At 47.5% G+C, this 20029-nt stretch overlaps 1 protein-coding gene across 10 annotated transcripts in view; it reads right to left on the bottom strand.

Moving 5' to 3' along the window:
- The window catches only part of Arsg (arylsulfatase G), a 99998-nt gene that overhangs the window by 37760 nt on the left and 42209 nt on the right, over positions 1-20029 (bottom strand). For all 10 annotated transcript variants that reach the window (XM_006534349.4, XM_030246381.1, XM_006534348.2 and 7 more), the window contains 6 exons: positions 18142-18329; positions 13867-13914; positions 10077-10188; positions 7688-7825; positions 1466-1662; positions 234-314 (listed from right to left, as the gene is read on the bottom strand). In XM_006534349.4, the coding sequence (XP_006534412.1) occupies positions 234-314; positions 1466-1662; positions 7688-7825; positions 10077-10188; positions 13867-13914; positions 18142-18329 (764 nt within the window). The remainder of the gene's footprint in view (positions 1-233; positions 315-1465; positions 1663-7687; positions 7826-10076; positions 10189-13866; positions 13915-18141; positions 18330-20029) is intronic.

Genomic DNA, 20029 nt, shown 5'->3' with positions numbered 1-20029 from the left:
GCGCATGGACTGGAAGGTTTATGGACTGGTTTGTCAGGACAAAGCCTGGTCCTCTGAGGGACGAATAGAGAGAAAGGACAGAAAGAGATGAACCATCATGAATGCACACCTCCTCTCATGTCCTGAAAGCCAGGACACAAGCAAGGCGGCTGTCCCCAAGACAAAACCCCATACACAGCCAGCACTCAGCTTCCCATGTGGATCTAATCACACTGAACGAGGTTCTTTGATACCTTGATGGGTTTGCCACAACCCGAAGAAGGGACCCACGCTGCCTGCCAGCTCACACTTCTGAGCCCATGGGCCATTGTCTCCTGGGAACCAGAAAAAGAAACAGGATCTGGTCAGTGGGTCTCTGAGAGACACCTCTCTGGTCATAACCCTGTGCACAGCAGACCTCAGACAGAAAGACAACCATGATTCTCCACATGTAAAGTGTTCCTTGGCAACATGAATGTCAGTACATGGTGGAGTCATGGACTCCCCTTCTTTTGCTTCCCAAGTGCTGGGCTTACAGATCCCTCCTTAGCTAAAACTCTGTCAGTGAGCACATCCATACTAGGCTCCTAGAGGGGGTGGGGCTTGCCTTGACCCATCCCTAACCTCTCCCCTCACATCCCACTTGCAGTCCACTACTACCATTAACCTCAGCCCAGCAACTGACACTAAGCATCCTTGATACACCTAGATCCAAATCCAACATCTTTCAACCTCACAGTATCAGTGGAATAGATTCAACTCTCACAGCAGCATATTTTCAAAACCCGGTTTCAACTTAATCCAAAGTAGTAGCTGCCACTCTGCTACATAGAAACCTGAGGCACAAAATATCTATGGAATGCCCCCCCCCAACACACACACACACACACACACACACACACACACACACCACCTTTGGATTCTTCTGAAACAGAGTCCTGCTGTATATCGCCCAGAGTAGCCTTGAATTTACTATACTGCCCATTGTGGCCTTGAACTGGAAATCATGCCTTAGACTCTGAAGCGCTAGAATTCTAAACAGTGTTGTGTACTATCGTATCTAGCTAGATGTGAGCCCTTTAAAGGGATAATTAATTCAGCTCTTCTAGGGCCACCTGACTACAGATAGGACCAGTAGCAACCACAATCATTGGGACCAGAGAAGAGATAGAAAAGAACTACACAAGTTCACAATGGCAAAGCCACTCTTTAACAAGAAGAGTGAATAGTTGGAGGGTCCTAGTCAACATCTGTGGGATGAGCAAAGTATGTGCTCTGTCAGCACAAACCTTTCTTGTGACCGGATCTTGCAGAACCCAACAGACAACGTGCTCAGAGGTCAGGCAAATGAATATCATCAGGGCCCCAAGTTCATAGGAAGCCCCTTCCCTGTTAAAAACATCACATGACAGACACTGCTCTCCGTAGACCCGGGTGTGGCTATATTTTAGATACCAGACATATCAGCTGGACATTTCTACCTTACCTGTAAACCAGAGGAGTGTGTTTTCTCTTGCCACATGGTCAACTTTGTCCTTGATCTGCCCTACCAGACTGTCCATCTCCCGGAGACTTGCACGGTACAGGCTTTGGCGCTGTGGGTGTGCCAATGGTGGAGTTACAGACAAAGGCACATGCATGTGAGCCAGGCCCACGTAGAGCAGGAAGGGTCTTCCACTGGTGCTGGAATAAATGGGAAAACTCAGAGCCTTTGCAAGAGGCTAGTCTTGTCCAGAGCCTCAGCAGTCAACCACCACCCCACCACAGGACCAACCCTTGGGCACATGGAAAATTCATTTGTCTAATTATAAGAAAATGTGTAAATCAACTCGCTAGCTGATTAGAAAAACAATGCACCGTAATGATGGCTAGTATCCTGTAATAGTAAGAGGTATTACATAGGATTGGTGTCTAGGTCCATCCTTAGGATAACTCCAGTTTCTCCTTTCAGGCAATGAACCATACATCTAGAGGGATTTAAGGACTTCCTTCAGGTTATGCCACTAATAATAAACAGCCTGGATTTAAACTCAAAGTCTGCCTAGAGCAAAGTCTGTGCTCTGTGCTGCACTTCAGAGTCCAAGCATCCGGACCACCATGTTAATTCCAGGAGATATAGCCACAAGGAATCTCAAGATGCGCGTGGATGTCGGGATGGTTCTGATGCTAAGGTCCTGTTCCCCAGTTGGTTCTTGGTCTACCAGTAAAGATGCCATGGGCTCAATTGCCGAACAGAAGGAACAGGCAGAACTTCTGGATCCCCCACAGGCAAGCAGGAGACACAGGAGAGGGGGAAGGGATAGCTTGCCCTGCTTCAGAGAGAAAAAAGCCAACTGGCCATGTGAGATCTCGGTGGGAGTGACCACAGGCCGCTTCTATGGGGGGTGGGGGTGGGGGGCGGGAATGCTGAGCTGGGACTGAGCAACTGAAATTGAGTACAGATTTAGGGGGCTGAGCTGGGAGTTCTGGGAAGGGCATGCTAGCCAAGGTAGATTGGAGGTACTTAGCAGTTGAGCCAATAAGGCAAGTTGAAATTGGACAACTGTGTGTATCTGTGTTTTTCATCCAGTGATCCAATATTCTCTGGGCAGGGGCTGGTAATGTGGCCTGTTCCTGGAGCTTAGACAGGGTAGCAAAAGCTACACGCAACATGTGACCAAAGGGGAAAGACATTTAGATCAAGGCTCTGTTCTACACTAAACCTGATTCCTCTGGCAAATTCAGAATGAAAGGCTTGAGGGAGCTAGCATGGCCAGGCCAAGTCTCTCTGGTCTCATGGGGGCAGGCCCATAATCTTAGCTACTTGGGAAACTGGTGTAGAAAGGTCACAAGTTCAAAGCCTGACTGAGCTACATAGTGAGATGAAGACCAGCCTAGAAAACTTAGTGAAGCCCTGTCTCAAAACAAAAAGGAAAGAAATGGCCTGGGGGTATGACTTAGAGGTAGAATTCTTGCCTGATGGACAGTAAGGCCTGAAGTTTAACTTCCAACACTACCACCACCACCAGATCCTGTCAGCCTCTTCTCGTCTCCACAGGCACTGCGTGTGCATGGCAAAATACATGCAGGCAAATAGACACAATAAGAATTAATTTTCATGCAAGTTTTTTGAGTGGCTGATTTGAGTTCCCTTTCACTTCTTAAAATCGCTCGATGAGTTTGGCTCAACATCAGGACAGACTTCCCGATCATTTCTAAAATGCTAACTGAACGTACTTCTGCCGCTTTGTACTGCATACGCTGCGGAGGAGTTACTTCTTCATATAAAAGCAAAGAAGCGCATCTCATCTTTAACGGATGCTTTAAGTTGCATGCACGCCACAGGGTGGTTTGAAAATTATCTTTTTTTATGATTTATTATCGGTACACGTTTGGTCTGTATACCTATTTTGTGTACATGCCTACGGGGCTGTTGTAAACATTTCTTGAGGCGGGGTTGGAGGCGTGGCTCAGTGGGATACTCCTCTCCCTGAGCACCCTTACCATGGTGATGTTCCCTCTCCATCTTCCTTTCCACCCCAGCACCAATGCACCAGGGTTCTAGATTCCCTTTCAAGACCCATTTTCACCCAATGAAGGTAATGGCTAATTTGCTCAGAGCACCACATTCTACATCAGCAAATCAAGGAAAAGAGAAAAAAATAATATAAAAAATAAAAACCTAGGCTCCAGCTCTTGAAGGTCCGTTTTTTTGTCTACAGGCCATCAGGACCCTGGTCTGAATGAGCGTGTATCTTAGCTCAGACTGCTTCAACAAAAATACCACAGCCTGGGTGAATCGAAGCAAATGTTTATTCTCCCAGTCCTAGCACCTAGGAGTGTCTCCTTCCTCAGACACTACCTCCTTTTACCCTCAACAGAGAGAGAAACTAGTCTTATCCTTACCTGATAAGAACACTAATCCAATCACGGGGGCTCCATCCTCCTGACCCTACCTCGACCTAAACACCTTCCAAAGGTTCCCACGTCCTAATAATATCCCACTTGGAGAAGGTGTGTTCAACCCGTGCCCTCTTAGGCCACATACACACATGATGACTATGAATGCCACCGAACATAAACTTACTTAAAACATAAGGTTTGTGTGCACGTGTGCGTGTGCGTGTCTGTGTGTCTACTATGAAGTCCCAGCTACCTTGAATTCAAGCTCCTCCTGCATTCGACCCATGAATGGAACGCTGAGGTCAGAGGCGTGTGCTACCATATCCCCTCTTGCTGTCTTTCATACCTTGATTGTGCACTTTGTAAATGACAGCTTGTATCATAAAGTTAAATATGTCTTGTGTGACTAAGGGCTTGGGTGTCAACTTTCGAAGTATAAGAGACATAGAAATACAGGTATAACATCCTGGGTATTGACCGCATACCAGATTTTCCAGAAGACTCTGGTTTTGAACTCATCAAGTCAACATCTACTCTTCTGCCTAACTGACCCACCCTTACTTGCCAGGTTCTCTATGTTCTCTGTTCCCAGTAAGCAACATAGGACTGGTTGGCTTCATGCTTCCAGAGAACCCATGTCACTCTCTGCCTGCTCCCCTGTTTAGAGCTTTGTCTGATGCCTAAAAAATGCACATGTTCTGGTAGATTTGACAAGCAGGTCCAAGTGGAAGGCATATCATTGTCTTAGTTACAATAACTGTTGTTGTGATGAAACACCAGGACCAAAAGCAAGTTGGGGAGGAAAGGATTTATTTGGCTTACACTTCCACATCACTGTTCATCACTGGAGGAAGTCAGGACAGGACTTCAAGCAGGGCAGGAACCTGGAGGCAAGAGCTGATGCAGCGGCCATGGGCAATGCTGCTTACTGGCTTGCTCAGCCTGCTTTCTTATAGAACCCAGGACCACCAGGCAAGGGATGGCCCCACCCACAATGGGCTGTGCCCTCCCCTATCAACCACTAATTAAGAAAATACCCGGCAAGGCTTGCCTTCAGCCAAATCTTATGGAGGAATTTTCTTTATTGAGGTTTCCTCTTCTGGGATGGCTTTAGCTGGTGTCAAGTTGACATAAAACTAGCCAGCACGGATGTGGGCAGGTCCAGGGGACTTTTCTGCTTGCTACAGTGAAGAAAGTCATGGATGAATTGGCAGGTCAAATCTTAAAGAAGCCTGCATGCCCTATGACTGCCTTCTGTAAAGTTTAAAAGCCAATGACTCATTACTTTAGTTAGGGAAACAGCCAATTCTTCACTTTTTTTTTCCTTTGATACTAAGAGAATATCAGTTGGTTTGCCTTTCAATGCAATCCAACTGATGGATGTCTAGGCTCCAACACCCCTGCAGAGCAAGCATTACACAGTCCCCAGCCCCAGCCAGCTGTCACTCCTCCTGCTTAGAAGGCTGAGACTCTAAAACAACAGGAAACTGCCCTCGCCAACTATGAAGCATCTGCTCATTGCAGGGCAAAGGAAACTAGAACCATCCCTAAGCTGTAGGGAGCTGGGAGATGCTCAACCTTCCAGATCAGAAAAGCTTGGCTCTGTCTCTATCAGCAGTCTGAGAAAAACTACTGGCAGTGTTCGTCAGATATCTGGGGGGTCGTTCAGATGCCACCGCTAAGATCCTGGGATGTTGCTCTGAGATTTGAAGTAGTGGGGGCATATTCTGAAGCGCACACACAAATAAGTCTACCTCACCTGACACATCTGCCCTCCTTCATGGTGTCTCTAGAAAAGTCCAACATGGCCGAGCAAGGGCTGTAGGACCCCCTGCACAGCCAGCTGATCTGTTCAGCTATCCCGAGAGAATGCCATTTTAACTCAGCATCCCTTACTTAAGTTACGGCTATGAACCGAAGAGAAGTGTTCCACTGTCCTTGAGGTGTCTGAGACCTTGGGAGATGGAAGCAATCACACGTTTAGCCACCATTAGCCAGGCCAGACCAGGACCAGGACGTACAACACACGGTGGGGTGGATTCTGTTGTCGCCTGTGCTGTTTGCTTTCTTGGACATTAATTTAGTTTATGCAGAGGTGCCATGGCGTGTGGAGGTCAAAGAACAACTTTTAGGAGTTGGTTCTTTCCTTCCACTCACACAACCCGGGGGATTCAACTCATGCTGTGGGGCTTAGCAGCCAGTGCCTTTATCCACTGAGCCACCTGGAGTCCTGTTATTATCATTATTATTTTAATGATTTTTTTTAACTTTTATTTAATGTGAATTGGTGCTCTGCCTTCACGTATATCTGTATGAGGGTGTCAGATCCTCTGGAGTTACAGTTGTAGGTGCTGGGATCGAACCCTGGTCCTCTGGAGGAGCTGCCAGTACTTGTAACCACTAAGCCATCTCTCCAGCCCTCTCTTGATTTTTTTTTAATTAGTAGTTTCTAACATTTTAAGACTGTTTCCTGTCTCTCCCCCAAACTGGAAAGATCTGATAGCTCAGGCTTGCATTCCTGGCTCACCCATCATCAATGGTGGCAGCTAGGTAACAACTGCTTACTACAGATGGGGCCTGCTTTCCACTTTTTTTAAGTGTTTTCTTTCAATTCTATGTTATGGGTATGGGTATCCTGCCTGTGTGTATGTCTGTGTGCCACATGTGTGCAGTGCCCTTCGAGCGCAGACGAATCGGATCATCAGAACTAGAGTTACAGATGAGTGTGAGCTGGGTTCTGGGAACCAAACCTGGACCCTCTGCAAGGGCAGCCAACGCTTTCAACCACTCAACTATCTCTTCATCCCTGCACTGTGGGCCCTGTGGATGTGTGTATTTGGAGTCCTGTGTGGGAGATCAGACAACAACCCTCAAACACACCTGAAGTCTCGTCCCTGGAATCGGGGGGGCTTTACCTTCCATGGCAAAGGCAGTTTCCAGGTCTAATTGTGTTAAAGATCTTGAGATGAGATCCATCTTCAGACTTCCTGGTTGACCTGTTCCCCCACCCCCACCCCCCTTCAGCTGGCCATGATCTCTGCCTCCTGAGGGCTGGAAAGTGTCACCCCATCTGGCTCCTGGTTCACTATTAATCACTAATGTCCTTAAAAGAAGCCTGGGTGTGGTGGCACATTCCAACACTTGGGAGATCAGGAGTGGCAGAGCCCGGACTATGAGACAATGTCTAAAGAGGGGGAGCGGCAAGGGTATTTGACCATGCAAGGGATCAAGAGAAGTAGAGATCAGAATGGTGCGGCCATAAATCAAGGAAAGGCAGCAGCTATTAGAAGCTAAGAGAAACAAGAAACAATTATTTCTGGGGAGTCCAGAAAGAACGAGCCCTGTTCACCCTTTGATTCTAGCCCTTTAGGACTGGCTTTAGACATCTAGCATCATCCAGATCTGTGGAAAGCTTGTTGCTATGGTTACTGTTGGTTTTAGCCACCACGTTGATGGTCATTTGTTATAGCAGCAACAAGGAACTCATATACCCTGCTAACAAGTATCGTGAGTATTCAGAATGCAGTGGGCAGGTGTATCCCTCAAGGAACTTACGCTCCAGTAGGAGAAGAAAGAAAAAATGCACACAACCATGGTGCTAAGCAAAGCGGGATAGTCAAAAGTCTTAGGGAGGCCAATAACATACTTGAGGAACTTCTAAACTAGGACCAGAGAGTCTGTTAGGCCCAATTTCCAATGTTACTAGCATAGGGGAGACATGTATAAATTATCTGTTGAATTATAAAACTCTGCCTCAGTCCTGGCAAGTCAGGAAGACTTGGTAGGTGTGGAAGAGGGGATAGGGGCGGGGCCCAGTACTCCTTACCTTGCCTGCTCAATGAACTCCACTGCCCTTTCTGCGTACTTCTGTGCAAGGCCGCTCAGGTTCACAGGCTGCTCCACGATGTTCAGGTTTTCATAGAGAGGAAGGGCAACATCTGTGTAACAGTCCCTCCCAGGGTTCCTGGGTGCAAAACACAGAAAGCTTTAGTGCAGCGACACACAGACACAAAACACTGCATAGCTGGTCCCAAGGGATTTAGCAGGTCACCCATTCGTTTTTCCACTCCCTTTGAATAGATGTCTGTGCTCCTTGGGTGAGCCAGCCACCCCCAAAATAACTTGGTGAGATGCTTATGGGCCTGGGACGTTATGGCTTCCATCTTGCAAGTGAGAGACACTGAGTTATGAACAGGTGTGAACCATTCAGTAGTCTACCAACAAACACTCTCCTTGCTGGCTTTCTCTACTGCTCGGTCTCAGTGAAGACTCTGTCTGGAATGAGCAACAATGGGTACTGTGGGTACTGTCCTAAGTCCATGACAGGATTTCATGTGAGGGGAAAAAAAATCTAGTAATCAGAGTGTAGAAGATGGTAGTTTTAATTTAGAACCATGTTTAGAAAGCATGGAGAAACTGGGTGACACCCAGTTAAAAGAAAAAAGTCAGAAGGATAGCAATTCCTGGAGAAAACAAATTCCGCCATGGGTCCTAAGGTTGAGGAGAATCTAACAGGCCACACGCCTTCTCCTCTGAACACGATCTTGAGTGAGTTATCTTCAGTCTCAGAGGTCGGCACTTGTCTAGCCTGGGGTCACCCGTATCCCTGACAGGCGATTCTGGGAGGACAGAAAGCAGCTCTCTGCCCTGGTCACCACCAAGAACTGGACAAGAAGCGTGCAGTGTCACACGTGTGTCCCCCCCCCCCCCCCGCCCAAGGACAATTAGAGATGGGCTGGGGAGAATCAAAAACCCCACCACACAAACACACACAATACCCTGGTGTAGAAGCGTAGGGGGCGAGGTCCACCTAGGTAATTCATTGCCAAACACATTTTTATTTTAAAGAAAAAAGTTGAAGCCAAAGAGATGGTTCAGCAGTTACTCTTGCAAAGGAGCCAAGTCCAGTTCCCAATACTCAAATAAGATGAAGCAAAATCACCTGTAATTCCAGCTCCAAGAATCTGATGCCCTTTCCTGGCCTCTTTGGGTACCTGTTCTCACATGCACAAACCTATACACAGATGCACACAGATGCACATAAAGATAAAATAAATACTTACCAAAAAAAAAAAAAACCCACAACCTTAAGATGTTGGCTTGATTATTCCCTATTTTTTGGAATGTTCAGCTTTTTATTGCCTCGATTGAATTCCACTGTCATTTAGAGTCTAACCCAACAAGCCAATGCCTTTGGTCTTGTTAGACTGTGATACAGGTTGATGAGAGAGAGAGAGAGATTGAGGGGAAGAGACGGAGATATCGCTTGAGATATTTCAGGCCATGATATGGCCACAAGGGTGACTCGTAGGCCACACACAGCTATGTAAGAAAGGCAGCAAGACCTGCACCAGGCTTTCACACAGTCACCTGCTGTCTTGTTAAGTGCAGACCTCAGAGGGAGTTCTGTGTGTCTGATATGCACCAGGTGATGACAGTGACAGTGCCGGTCCAACAGCCATGCACTAAGAACCAAACCTGCAGGACCCAGGCCCTGGGCTTAAAGACTCAGGCTGCAATCTGGATTCTTGTCTCCTGCCATCTCTGCTGTGACCTAGGCAAGGCAAAATGGACCTACAGGTAAGGGTGGGATGTGCCCTAAATGTAACAACCTCTCAATAAACAACCATTATTATATTAACTATTATGTTATTAATGAGTCAGCTGAGACCTTCCCTAAGCAATTCAGACACCTGAGGCCTTAGAAACAAGCACAGCATAGGCTCTGAGAGAGAGGAGTTTAGAGACTGAGCTAATTTGTTGCCTCGGTAAGGCTTAGCAACTCTCTGCCTGTCTTTGACTCTGTTTCCCTCTCTCTCTCTCTTTCCCTCTTTCTCTGTCAGTCTGTCTCTTGTCTCCGTCTCTGTCTCTCTCTCCGTATGTCCCATGTCTGGGTCTGGCAAATAGCTAATACTCTAGGAACAAAGCCAGCAGGCAGAGGAGGAGGGAGGTTGCACCTGTGTGAGACCTTGGCCAGCACAAGGCTCTCCCCAGGTGAGCTAAACAATTCAGTGATTCTGGAAAATTCCAACAGGAAAAAAAAATTGTAGTTCCCATCTTTGCCTTAGGACATAAATAGAAACCTACTCCCTGGATGTATTCTCTATCTTTTGTGCTGTCTCGTCTCTCCACATCTATCTCACTCGGTTGTTCTAGAACTCAGTTCAACTCCACTTCAACTTAAAGCCCATAGCCAATGCATTGGACTGTCTTACCTCCATAGGCCATCTCTCTGTGGACACGCTGGACAAGGAGGGTAGTTGTAGCCTGGAGCATCAGTGCAACCCATGTCATTGCTATATGGGATTCCAAAGTAGTAATCGAAGCCTAGAAGACAGGCGATCGGTTAGCACCCCCACTTACCACTGATCAGCATGCCTGCCTTCTTACACTCAAGACGAAAATTTAATTTCCCGTGATTTAATATTGCAGTACTCCGGAGTGTGTAATTAAAAGAGGATTTGATTAATATCCCTTTGAAGTATGCAAAGAAAATCACGTTGCTGGGGTTTTGCCTGTAGGACTAGCCCCGTGCCATGTTTCGTGGTGGGAGTTAACCTAGAACAGGAGGAAGTACTAAAAACTTCTGACCATCTAGAATCTTCCACAAAGTTATAAATACACACGGGGCAGGAGGGGGGGGGCTGATAAGATGAAATAAATTTACTGCCTACATGACAGTTTAAGGAACCAAAATGCTGCCTTCAAGAAGCTTTCTTTATGGAGCCAGTGAGCTGGCTCAGCCGGTACAGGCACTTGCCCACAAGACTAACCATGTGAGTTCAGACTCCACAACTGTATGGTGGAAGGAATGACCCCAACAGTTGTCCTCTGACCTCCATGCGCATCCCACAGCACAATGTGTGTGTGTGTGTTCACGCACAAAACTAAACTACATTTTTAAACAAAGAAAGTAAGGTATGTTAAGGCACGAAAAGTGGATGAGCCAGGTGTGACGGTGTAAGCCTACAATCCCAGCAGAATGGAACCAGAAGCTCAGGGGAGGAAGTTACTCCCAGATGCAAAAGGCTTGAAACATTGAGAGGATTCGGATTTGGGAGGCAGAATGGAAGGAAGGAAGTAAGAATGTGAGCGCTGGGATCCAAATCCCTTTCTGGCAGTCTCCCTCAGCCTGTCTCTTCTACAACTCAAGCTCTTAATGGGCCTGGCAAACAGCAAGGAGGGTTGCCTCTTCAGCCCCTGCATCTGCCCCTTGCCTGCTTTATCTACACACTTCCTATCCTAAACCAGCTGCCTCCATTCCTCATGAGACTCATACCCTGGAACCCCAGTGGTTTTGCCGGGAATGGCTTTCTCTGTAACTCTCACCAATGAAACTGCATGGAAACTGCCCAACACAGTTCTAGTGCAGCTTCCTACAAAATGCCCTACTCCTTGTCAGCCTGCTAGCCCCTCCTTCTTTTGTCTTTATAGTCCTATCACGGCCTTCAGATTCTTTGCCAGCACAAATGACAACATCTTCCCCTTCAGCACTGCATTCCTTAAGTTGGAACATTATATCCCTATTCACCAGTAGGCGCTTTATGTCCCAGTGAGCTTTAACTGTCAACTTGACATAGCATAGGGTGGCCTGACAAGGGGAGGGTCTCAAATAAGGGACTGCCCAGATCAGATTAGCTTGTGGATGCCTGTGGGCAACTGTCTTGTTCCTTCGTTGATGTAGAGAGACCCAGCCCACTGTGGGCAGCACCATTCCCTAGGCAGGTAGCCCCAGACTATACAAGAAAGCTAGCTAAGCGTAGGTTTGAGAGAGAGAGCCAGCAAGCAGAATTCCTCTGTAGGTTCTGCCTCAGATTCCTACTCTGACTTCCTTCAGTGTTTGAACTATGATCTGAAAGTATAAGTCAAATAAACTCTTCTCCCCTTAAGTTCCTTTCGGTCATGGTGTATGCCACAACTACAGAAAGGCAACCAGACTAGTGTAGAATGGCTGGTAAACGTTACCAGTACTGAAGAAAACCTGATGGCTCCATGTCAACCTGGTTTGTACAGACAGATTTGAGTTCTTCATAGGTAAATGAGAGCCCCAAACTGTGACTTCACCTGTTGTCAAGATGACTAAATAGTTCAGACTTTATTGCCAAGAAGTCTATCAAGGCTGTAGCCCAGAACACCCATGGGCAACATGCACAAAAACGAACATGGTTGTTCTCCAATAAAAACTGTATTTAGAGAAACTCCTAGCGTGTTGGATTTGGCCCATGCTGTATGCTAACTCCTGGTTTAGACATCAGCTATCCTCAGACCCAGAACTCGTGAGAAGCCTCGGTGTTTACCGGAGCCCTGGTCTCTGAAATAACCAAGAGAAGCGGGCAAATGTGGATGCATATGAGGACTGTGTGATTGTCTGATATGCTCTGTGCTGGGTTTGTAAGGAAGACGCAGGGGCTCATGGGAACCAGGATAGTATACATGGGCTGGGTACAAAACACAGGAGAGGACAGAAGGTAGCAGCCAAGAAAACCCATAGTGCCCAAGCAAGAAGACTTCCAGCACTATCTAGGGCAAAGGCAGCAAATATGCAGATCTCTTTCTTCCTACTTCCCACTCCTGGGTCGGACTCAAAAACCCATCCTGGACCCTCTTCTAAGCAGGGCCCAGTCTCAGTATGCCTCTCTACCCAGGGACTCCAGGAACATTGTTCAAGATGTCATCAACGGATCTAACCCATCCCCTCCTATGTGAAGTAAGGCCTGAAGGCTGAGAAGGGGGACACACTTTCTGGAGTGTTGTTGTTGTTGTTGTTGTTGTTGTTGTTCGTGGACAGGCTTGGTGTTTATTTCCTCCACTAACTATTTTTAAATGGCACAGCTTCATTTTCTGCCCTCTGTGTTCCTATAAAGGGATCATTGAGGCACAATACAGGCCTTTGCCATGGCTAGAGACACTGGGGAAAGGTGAGGGAGAAGTTTGCGGAATAGTGAAGAGAATCACACTAAAGGAAAAGGCCACCTATTTGTGTATAGAGTGGCGAGAGAAGATAGGCAGACGTCTGTAGGACCGAGAGCTGCATTTGCTGACATGGCAAACAGCTTCCAAGGGACAGTGTGTGGGCTCCCATAAGCAAAGGAAAGGGCCAGGGAAGGGGCAGAGGCACCAACTACAAGTTGAAAAGAAATTACTCATATTTTAGCAAATCTGATATTCAGAGAGGGCGTCCACTGAGTGGTTACTTTCAGAAAATCCACTTTGGCAGCCTGGTCTTGGCCTTCTTCAACAAGGCTGCAGAAGGAGGCCGGGAGACAGTTGCTTCTCTCTAGGTCCACAAGACAGGTTCATGCTCTAGCAAACCCCTCAGGCCAGTTTCTCACTTCTTTCTATCTGTGACTTCAGGATGTCGTAGAACGTTCCCTTAAGGTACCAAGAACTGGGAGATGGAAGGAAATGTGTGTTCTGTGGTAGTTTGAATTGGCCTCCCTAGACCCATAGGCACTATAAGGAGGTGTGGCCTTCCTGGAGGAACTGTGTCACTGTGGGTGTGGGGTGGGCTTTAAGGTCTCCTATGCTCAAGCTACGCCAGTGTGGTACACACTCTCCTTCTGCCTCCTGTAGATCAAGATGTAGAACTCTCAGCTCCTTCTCCAGCACCATGTCTGCCTGCACAAAGCCATGCTTCCCACCATGATGATAATGGACTAAACCTCTGAAACTGTAAGCCAGCCCCAATTCAATGTTTTCCTTTGTAAGTGTTGCCATGGTTATGGTATCTCTTTACAGCAATAAAACCCTAACTAAGGCAGATCCACAGTGGACTAGTCTTTGGGCTGGCAGGCAACAAGTAGGGGGCCAGGGAAGGTTCTAGAAAGAGAGATGTGAGGATGAGAGCACTGGTCCCCCACATGTTCCTACGTGACTTTGGAAGTAAAGATGCCCTGACATAGATTATCCCCAGGGCTACAATGGTATCAAATGCACATAGCATTCTTTTACACAGAGATCCTCACTTTCTGTTTCCTAGGGAACAAACTCCAAGAGAATTCTTACCACGGAAATTGGGATGATAAGAGCCATGATGCCCAAGATGCCACTTGCCTGTGGAAAAAAAGAGAGAGGGGCATTTAGAAGGGTCTCTGTGGGAGCATGTAGACCCTCAGAGAAGCAGATCACACATCTGTTCCCATCAGCTCCACCCTTCTGTAAAGACAAAGAGAAGCTGCCAAGGCCCTGTGCTTGCCGAGCTTTGCTCTCTGAGACCCCAAGGAATCCTACAGGGAAGACTGGAACTGGATGACTCAGGACCACATGGGAAAGATAGCTGGGGATGGCCCCTCTTCCCAGCAGCTCAGGAATGCTGCCCAGCTGAGCCCCTGCGGAGCACGTGGCTTGTGCCGCCCTGTGGAGGGTCCTGCAGAGATGAGGACGGGTGCATGTCCCCACCCTGCATGGTCTCAGAAATGCCTGGTCTCAGCATCTTCCTCTCTGGGTCAGCTGTTTACAGAGAGGGGAGAGGCCACTTCCCCAGAAGCTCAAGCGCTAAGACACCTGCAGGGCAGCAAATGAGAAACTCAGCCACCTGCAGATCCTGCTCTACCAATGCCTTCGTTCTGGGGGGATAATTGGGCAACGTGGAGCCAAGCTCTAACAATGTGAGAACCTCTGATCTGCTCATTTGCTCTGAGGACTGGGTCCCAGAAAACCTGCTGCCGAGGCAAGGGAGCCAGAGATAACATCATCCATCCAAAGATCTAAACCGTGGCACCTTTGACTGAAGGAGGGGAGCTAGCAAGCGGATACAGGGTGTGACTCAGTAAACTAGTTGATATGGCCTTAATAAAACACAGCCAAACTACCTCTTAAAGAAAGCACACAGAGCAAAAGAGTAAGCTAGTGACTCTAGATCCGCTTCTACAAGAGCCCATTGTCCCCCTTCTTGCAACTGCAAATTGTTTCATTTAAGACAGTTTTACTCTGTAGCTCAGGCGGGCCTCAGACTCGAGCCCTCCTTTGTTAACCTCCTGAGAGCTAGGCTTACAGCCATAGACCACCATGCCCAGTTCTAGTCTGTGGATCTGAAAAACAAGTTTTAAAGAAACCAGGAGGGGTTTCTACCAAGAGGGTATCTACCTCAGGAGGGGTAGATCTCTGTGAGTTCCAGATCAGCCTGGTCTATGTAGTGAGTTCAAGGCCAGTTAGGATGGCATCACTGTGAGACTCTGCCTCAAAAAAACAAGCAAAAACATTTGAGGGAAACCTGGTATGGTGGTCACAGTCCTTAAGACACTGAGGCAGGAAGTTTAGAAGTTTAGAAGTTCAAGGTCAGCTTAGGTTATATAAGAATAAAAGCTAGGATACACAGAAAGTCTCTGGAAAAAAATCCATAATATGATAAAATATCAAATAATATGAAGGGTAAATGGGGAGAACCAAGGAAAATCTACACAGCTAGGTAAAAACACGTGAGCACAGAGGCGGGTTTCAGGTAGTGCTGAGCACTGTGGATAGACCCCAGAGCCCTTGGGCAGGCTTCATTCATAAGCAAACAGATGCTTCCATTTTCTTGAGGGCGTGCAAAAGGTACAGTTTGGGGTGAGGGAAAGGGTGGAAGCCATACAGGCAGCTGTGATCAGTTGCTTACTTGATATTTAAAGGCCAAATGGAACCAAAACACCAAAGCAGGTAAAGAAGAGCCCAGACCCCTGACTTGTATAAGATTCTAGCATCCGGCAGTCCAGAGACCAAACTGGTCCAGACTCCAGGGATAAATGGATGCATCTTATAGGTCTATCTAACAAGCAACCCCCAGAGGGAGCTTCATGTGTCCTCTGGGCACTGAGGTTGTCAGCATAATTATACCTCAGGGTATGGGGGAAAGAGAGTGATTATCTTAGGGTTACTATTGCTACGATAAAAAACCGTTACCAAAAGCAACTTTAGGAGGAAAGGGTTTATTTGGCTTACATTTCGACATCATTGTTCATCAATGAAGGAAATCCAGAAAGGAACTCAAACAGGGCAGGAACCTGGAGGCAGGACCTGATGCAGAGGCCATGGAGAAGTACTGCTTACTAACTTGCTCCTCATGGCTTGCTCAGCCTGCTTTCTTGTATAACTCAGGACCACCAGCCCAAGAATGGCACCAGCTACCATGGGCTGGGCCCTCCTCATCAGTTGCTGATTAAGAAGATGCCCTAGGGGCTGGAGAAATGGCTTAGTGGTTAGGAGCACTGACTGCGCCAGGCATGGTGGTGCCTGCCTTTAATCCCAGCATTCGGGAGGCAGAGGCAGGCAGATTTCTGAATTCGAGGCCAGCCTGGTCTACGGAGTGAGTTCCAGGACAGCCAGGGAGGGCTACACAGAGAAACCCTGTCTCGAAAAACAAAACAAAACAAAACAAAACAAAACAAAACAAAACAGCACTGACTGCTCTTCCAGAGGTCCTGAGTTCAATTCCCAGCAACCACATGGTGGCTCACAACCATCTGTAATGAGATCAGATGTCCTCTTCTGGTGTGTCTGAAGACAGCAGCAGTCAACAGTGTATTCATATAAAATAAATAAATCTTTAAAAAAAAAGGAATGAATGAATGAATGAATGAAACAAAGAAAGAAAGAAAACGTCCTAGAGCTGGATCATAGAGGCATTTTCCTAATTAAGCTTCCCTCCCTTCAGCTGACTCAGCTTGTGTCAGGTTAGCATAAAACTAGCCAGTACAGGAAGTTAGAAAGGGAGAAGAGTCACACTTAATTGGTCCCTTCCTTCCCATGCCTGAGGCTTCTCCTCCTGACACAATGAATGTCACCCTGAGTAGGCAAGGAAACACCAGAGATGTCAGCCTTTGGTCTGGAGTAAGGCAATATCCTCCAAGCCAACACAGAAGGCTCAGGAGACCAGTGTCTCCTCCACAGGGACCCTCGCTGTCACAAGCCTGTTGGCACACCCTCCCTTGCCATTTCGCTTTGGTAGAGAGATGCAGGAATCCCACTGGAATGAGCTCTGTGTAAGTAACTAACCATCACAAACAAAGCTGAGGAGACTGTAGGAACTTAGACTGTGGTCTCAGCATCTGCAAGAAAGGCAGGGAGGCTCCAGCATCTGGAGAAGGCTGGGGTCAGATGCTGGGCATAGTTCTCTCCTGCTCTATAATAAGAGAATAATGATGCTGTGTAAACAAATGCATCCTAACGTGCGCTGAGTAAGAGGTGTCTTAAAAAAATATATATACAAGCAAGAGAAGCCTGGAATCCCAGCACTCGAAGGCTGCAAACAGGACTGTATGTTAGGGGCTAGCCTGGGCTACGTAGTAAGACAGTGTTTCAAAAACAAAGAAGGTTAGGGATGCAGTTGGTAGAGTGCTTGCCTAGCACCCACGAAGTCCTGGGTTCTGTGCTCAGGACCACGGAAAACGGGGCATGGTGGCACATGCCTAAAATTCCAGCCTTCAGGAGGCAGAGGCAGGAGGATCTAGAATGAGTTTGAGCCATCTTGAAACATGTGAGACTCTTTAAAAAAATGGAGGAAGGAAGCAAGGGAGGGAGGGAGGAAGGGAGGGAGGGAGGGAGAGAGGAAAAGAATCAGTTGGGCAATAGGGAATCAACTGCTGTCTTCCTATCCTATAGCCAGGCCCTCATTTATGGTGGGGTGGGGCAGGGCTGGTCTGCTTGTCTATAGAGATGGCACCCAGTACGCTGTGCATTCTAGGTAGGTGTTCCATCCCTGAGGCACTCCTAGCCTAGACTGTCAGTTTGTTCAAGATGACCACGCCCAGGGCCATGTCAATGATGATAACTCTGTCTCAAGTTTCCCAGCCTTCTTTGCAACCCAGGAGCCAGACCACCCATCTCTGGACAGTAAGATTTAAGCCCAGTTCTTGGGACGAAAGAATACTTACCTTAAACAAAAGATTCAGTTTCTTGATGGGAGTGGGTGGGTCCATGAACCTGCTACCTACTCTCTCTTCTCCCTCCTCGAACCTAATTATAACGGAGGACCCCGAAGATGAGCCATGGCAGCCACAGGAGCAAGAACAAAAGCCAGCATGCTCACCCTAGCTGAAGAGAGTCTGGAAAACTCCCCAAGGTATCTTTGGGATGATCTGACCCAATGGATGCAATCACTTACCACAAAGCTTATTATCATGGGACAAAAGAACTATGCGTGTTTCCGGGGCCAGAGTCAGGTCTTTCCAGTGACTTAAAGCTATCTGAGAGCATCCCTACCACACCCGGCAAGAAACCGACAAAAACCACAGATGTGAGCAGAAGAGGCAGGAGCCATTGAGAGACGCTGAGACCTTGAAGCAGCTCCCCAGGGCACGTTACCTATCATGGCAGTGACGTAACCCTCCTGTCGCAGCACCTCTGCCAAGGTGGTCTCGTTGACTGGAAGCCCCCCTACAGAGGTGACTGCGAAGTTGTGCGTGACTCCGTTCCGTAGACCCAGCCGGCCAGTGAGCAGGGAGGCTCGGGATGGGGAGCAGGTAGAAGCAGCTGCGTGGAAGTCTACAAACCTGTAAGGAAAGGGTAACTCGATCAGGACCTGGCCAGCTACAGGAAGCCAACCGAAAAGCAATGGGGACTCACTCAGGAACTAGAAAGGCAGTCCTGAGAAAAGCTTTAAAAATCACCCATGGTGCTCAAGGAACATGAAGCCCGGGGAGAAAAAAAAAAAAAAGTCTGAGGTTAACTCAGATTGACAGGGTCTATCTTCTGTACTTACAAATTCTGGATGTCAAAGTCACTCACTTCTTTGAGCTTGTGAACCTCTGCCCCCCAAATCAATATTTGAGCTGGTTTAGAATCATCCATGGATAGAAACAGACATGAAGGAGAGACAACTTCATGATTAAAAGTACAGACTGCTCGTTCAGAGGACCAGAGAGTCCCATTCCCAGCACCCATGGTATGCAGGCTGTAACTCCAATCCCGGAGTGGGGTGGGGGTCAACGCCCTCCTCAGGCTTCCATGGACAATTGTCCTCGTGTGTGAATACTCCCACGTACATACACACACACATAATTAAAAATAAAAAAAAATAGTTGCTTCTTCTTCAGGAAACAGCAAATGGCAGATGACAAGGTGTAGTGGGAAGGTCTTGAGGACCTGGGGCCTAGGCTTATGAGGCCATAATCCCTGGAGGAAATCTCCCTGCCCATTATGAATCTGAGATTATTGACTTTTTCCTGGGAGAATCCCTAAAGAAAGGATGGTCATGTTGGTCTTGGCGTCAGGTGCTCCAAGGAGGTAGCCACTGCCATACAAGGGACCATCCTATCATTTCGGCCATCATCGTCCCTATGCAGAGAGGCTATTGGGGAAACAAGATTAGCAAGCTCCACGCAGAGTGACAGGCCACTGTGCCTCTGTGCTGGTGCCTCTCATCCCTGCCCCCAGAGGCGCTAGGGGTGTTTTCCTGAAGAAGAAGAAGAAAAGAAGAAGAAGAAGAAGAAGAAGAAGAAGGAGGAGGAGGAGGAGGAGGAGGAGGAGGAGGAGGAGGAGGAGGAGGAGGAGGAGGAGGAGGAGAAGAAGAAGAAGAAGAAGAAGAAGAAGAAGAAGAAGAAGAAGAAGAAGAGAAGAAGAAGAAGAAGAAGAAGAAGAAGAAAAGAAGAAGAAGAAGAAGAAGAAGAAGAAGAAGAAGAAGAAGAAGAAGAAGAAGAAGAAGAAGAAGAAGAAGAAGAAGGAGGAGGAGGAGGAGGAGGAGAAGGAGGAGAAGGAGGAGAAGGAGGAGGAGGAGGAGGAGGAGGAGGAGGAGAAGGAGAAGGAGAAGGAGAAGGAGAAGGAGAAGGAGAAGGAGAAGGAGAAGGAGAAGGAGAAGGAGAAGGAGAAGAAGAAGAAGAAGAAGAAGAAGAAGAAGAAGAAGAAGAAGAAGAAGAAGAAGAAGAAGAATTTTTTATTTGTAATTATGTGTATGTGTGTCTCTACTCCTGTGCCCAAGAAGCTACTGATGACAACAGATGGTATGGATGACTGCTACACATCAGCCAGGGGCTGCACTGCCACCCTGGGCAACTTTGCCAAGGTTACCTTTGATACCATCTCCAAGACCCACAGCTACCTCTGGAAAGAGACTGCATTTACCAAGTCTCCTTAACAGGAATTCACTGACCATCAGGTGAAACCCACATCAGAGTCTCCACTCAGAGAACCTGGGCTCCAGCTGTGGCTACCACGTAAAGGTTTTTATACTAGGAGGGCGGGGGAAGAATTAACT

The sequence above is a fragment of the Mus musculus genome, chromosome 11 (assembly GCF_000001635.26).
Source record: "Mus musculus strain C57BL/6J chromosome 11, GRCm38.p6 C57BL/6J".
NCBI classification, from domain to species: domain Eukaryota; kingdom Metazoa; phylum Chordata; class Mammalia; order Rodentia; family Muridae; genus Mus; species Mus musculus.
Note: the sequence above shows the minus strand (reverse complement) of the source record. Positions and strands in the feature narration are given on the sequence as shown.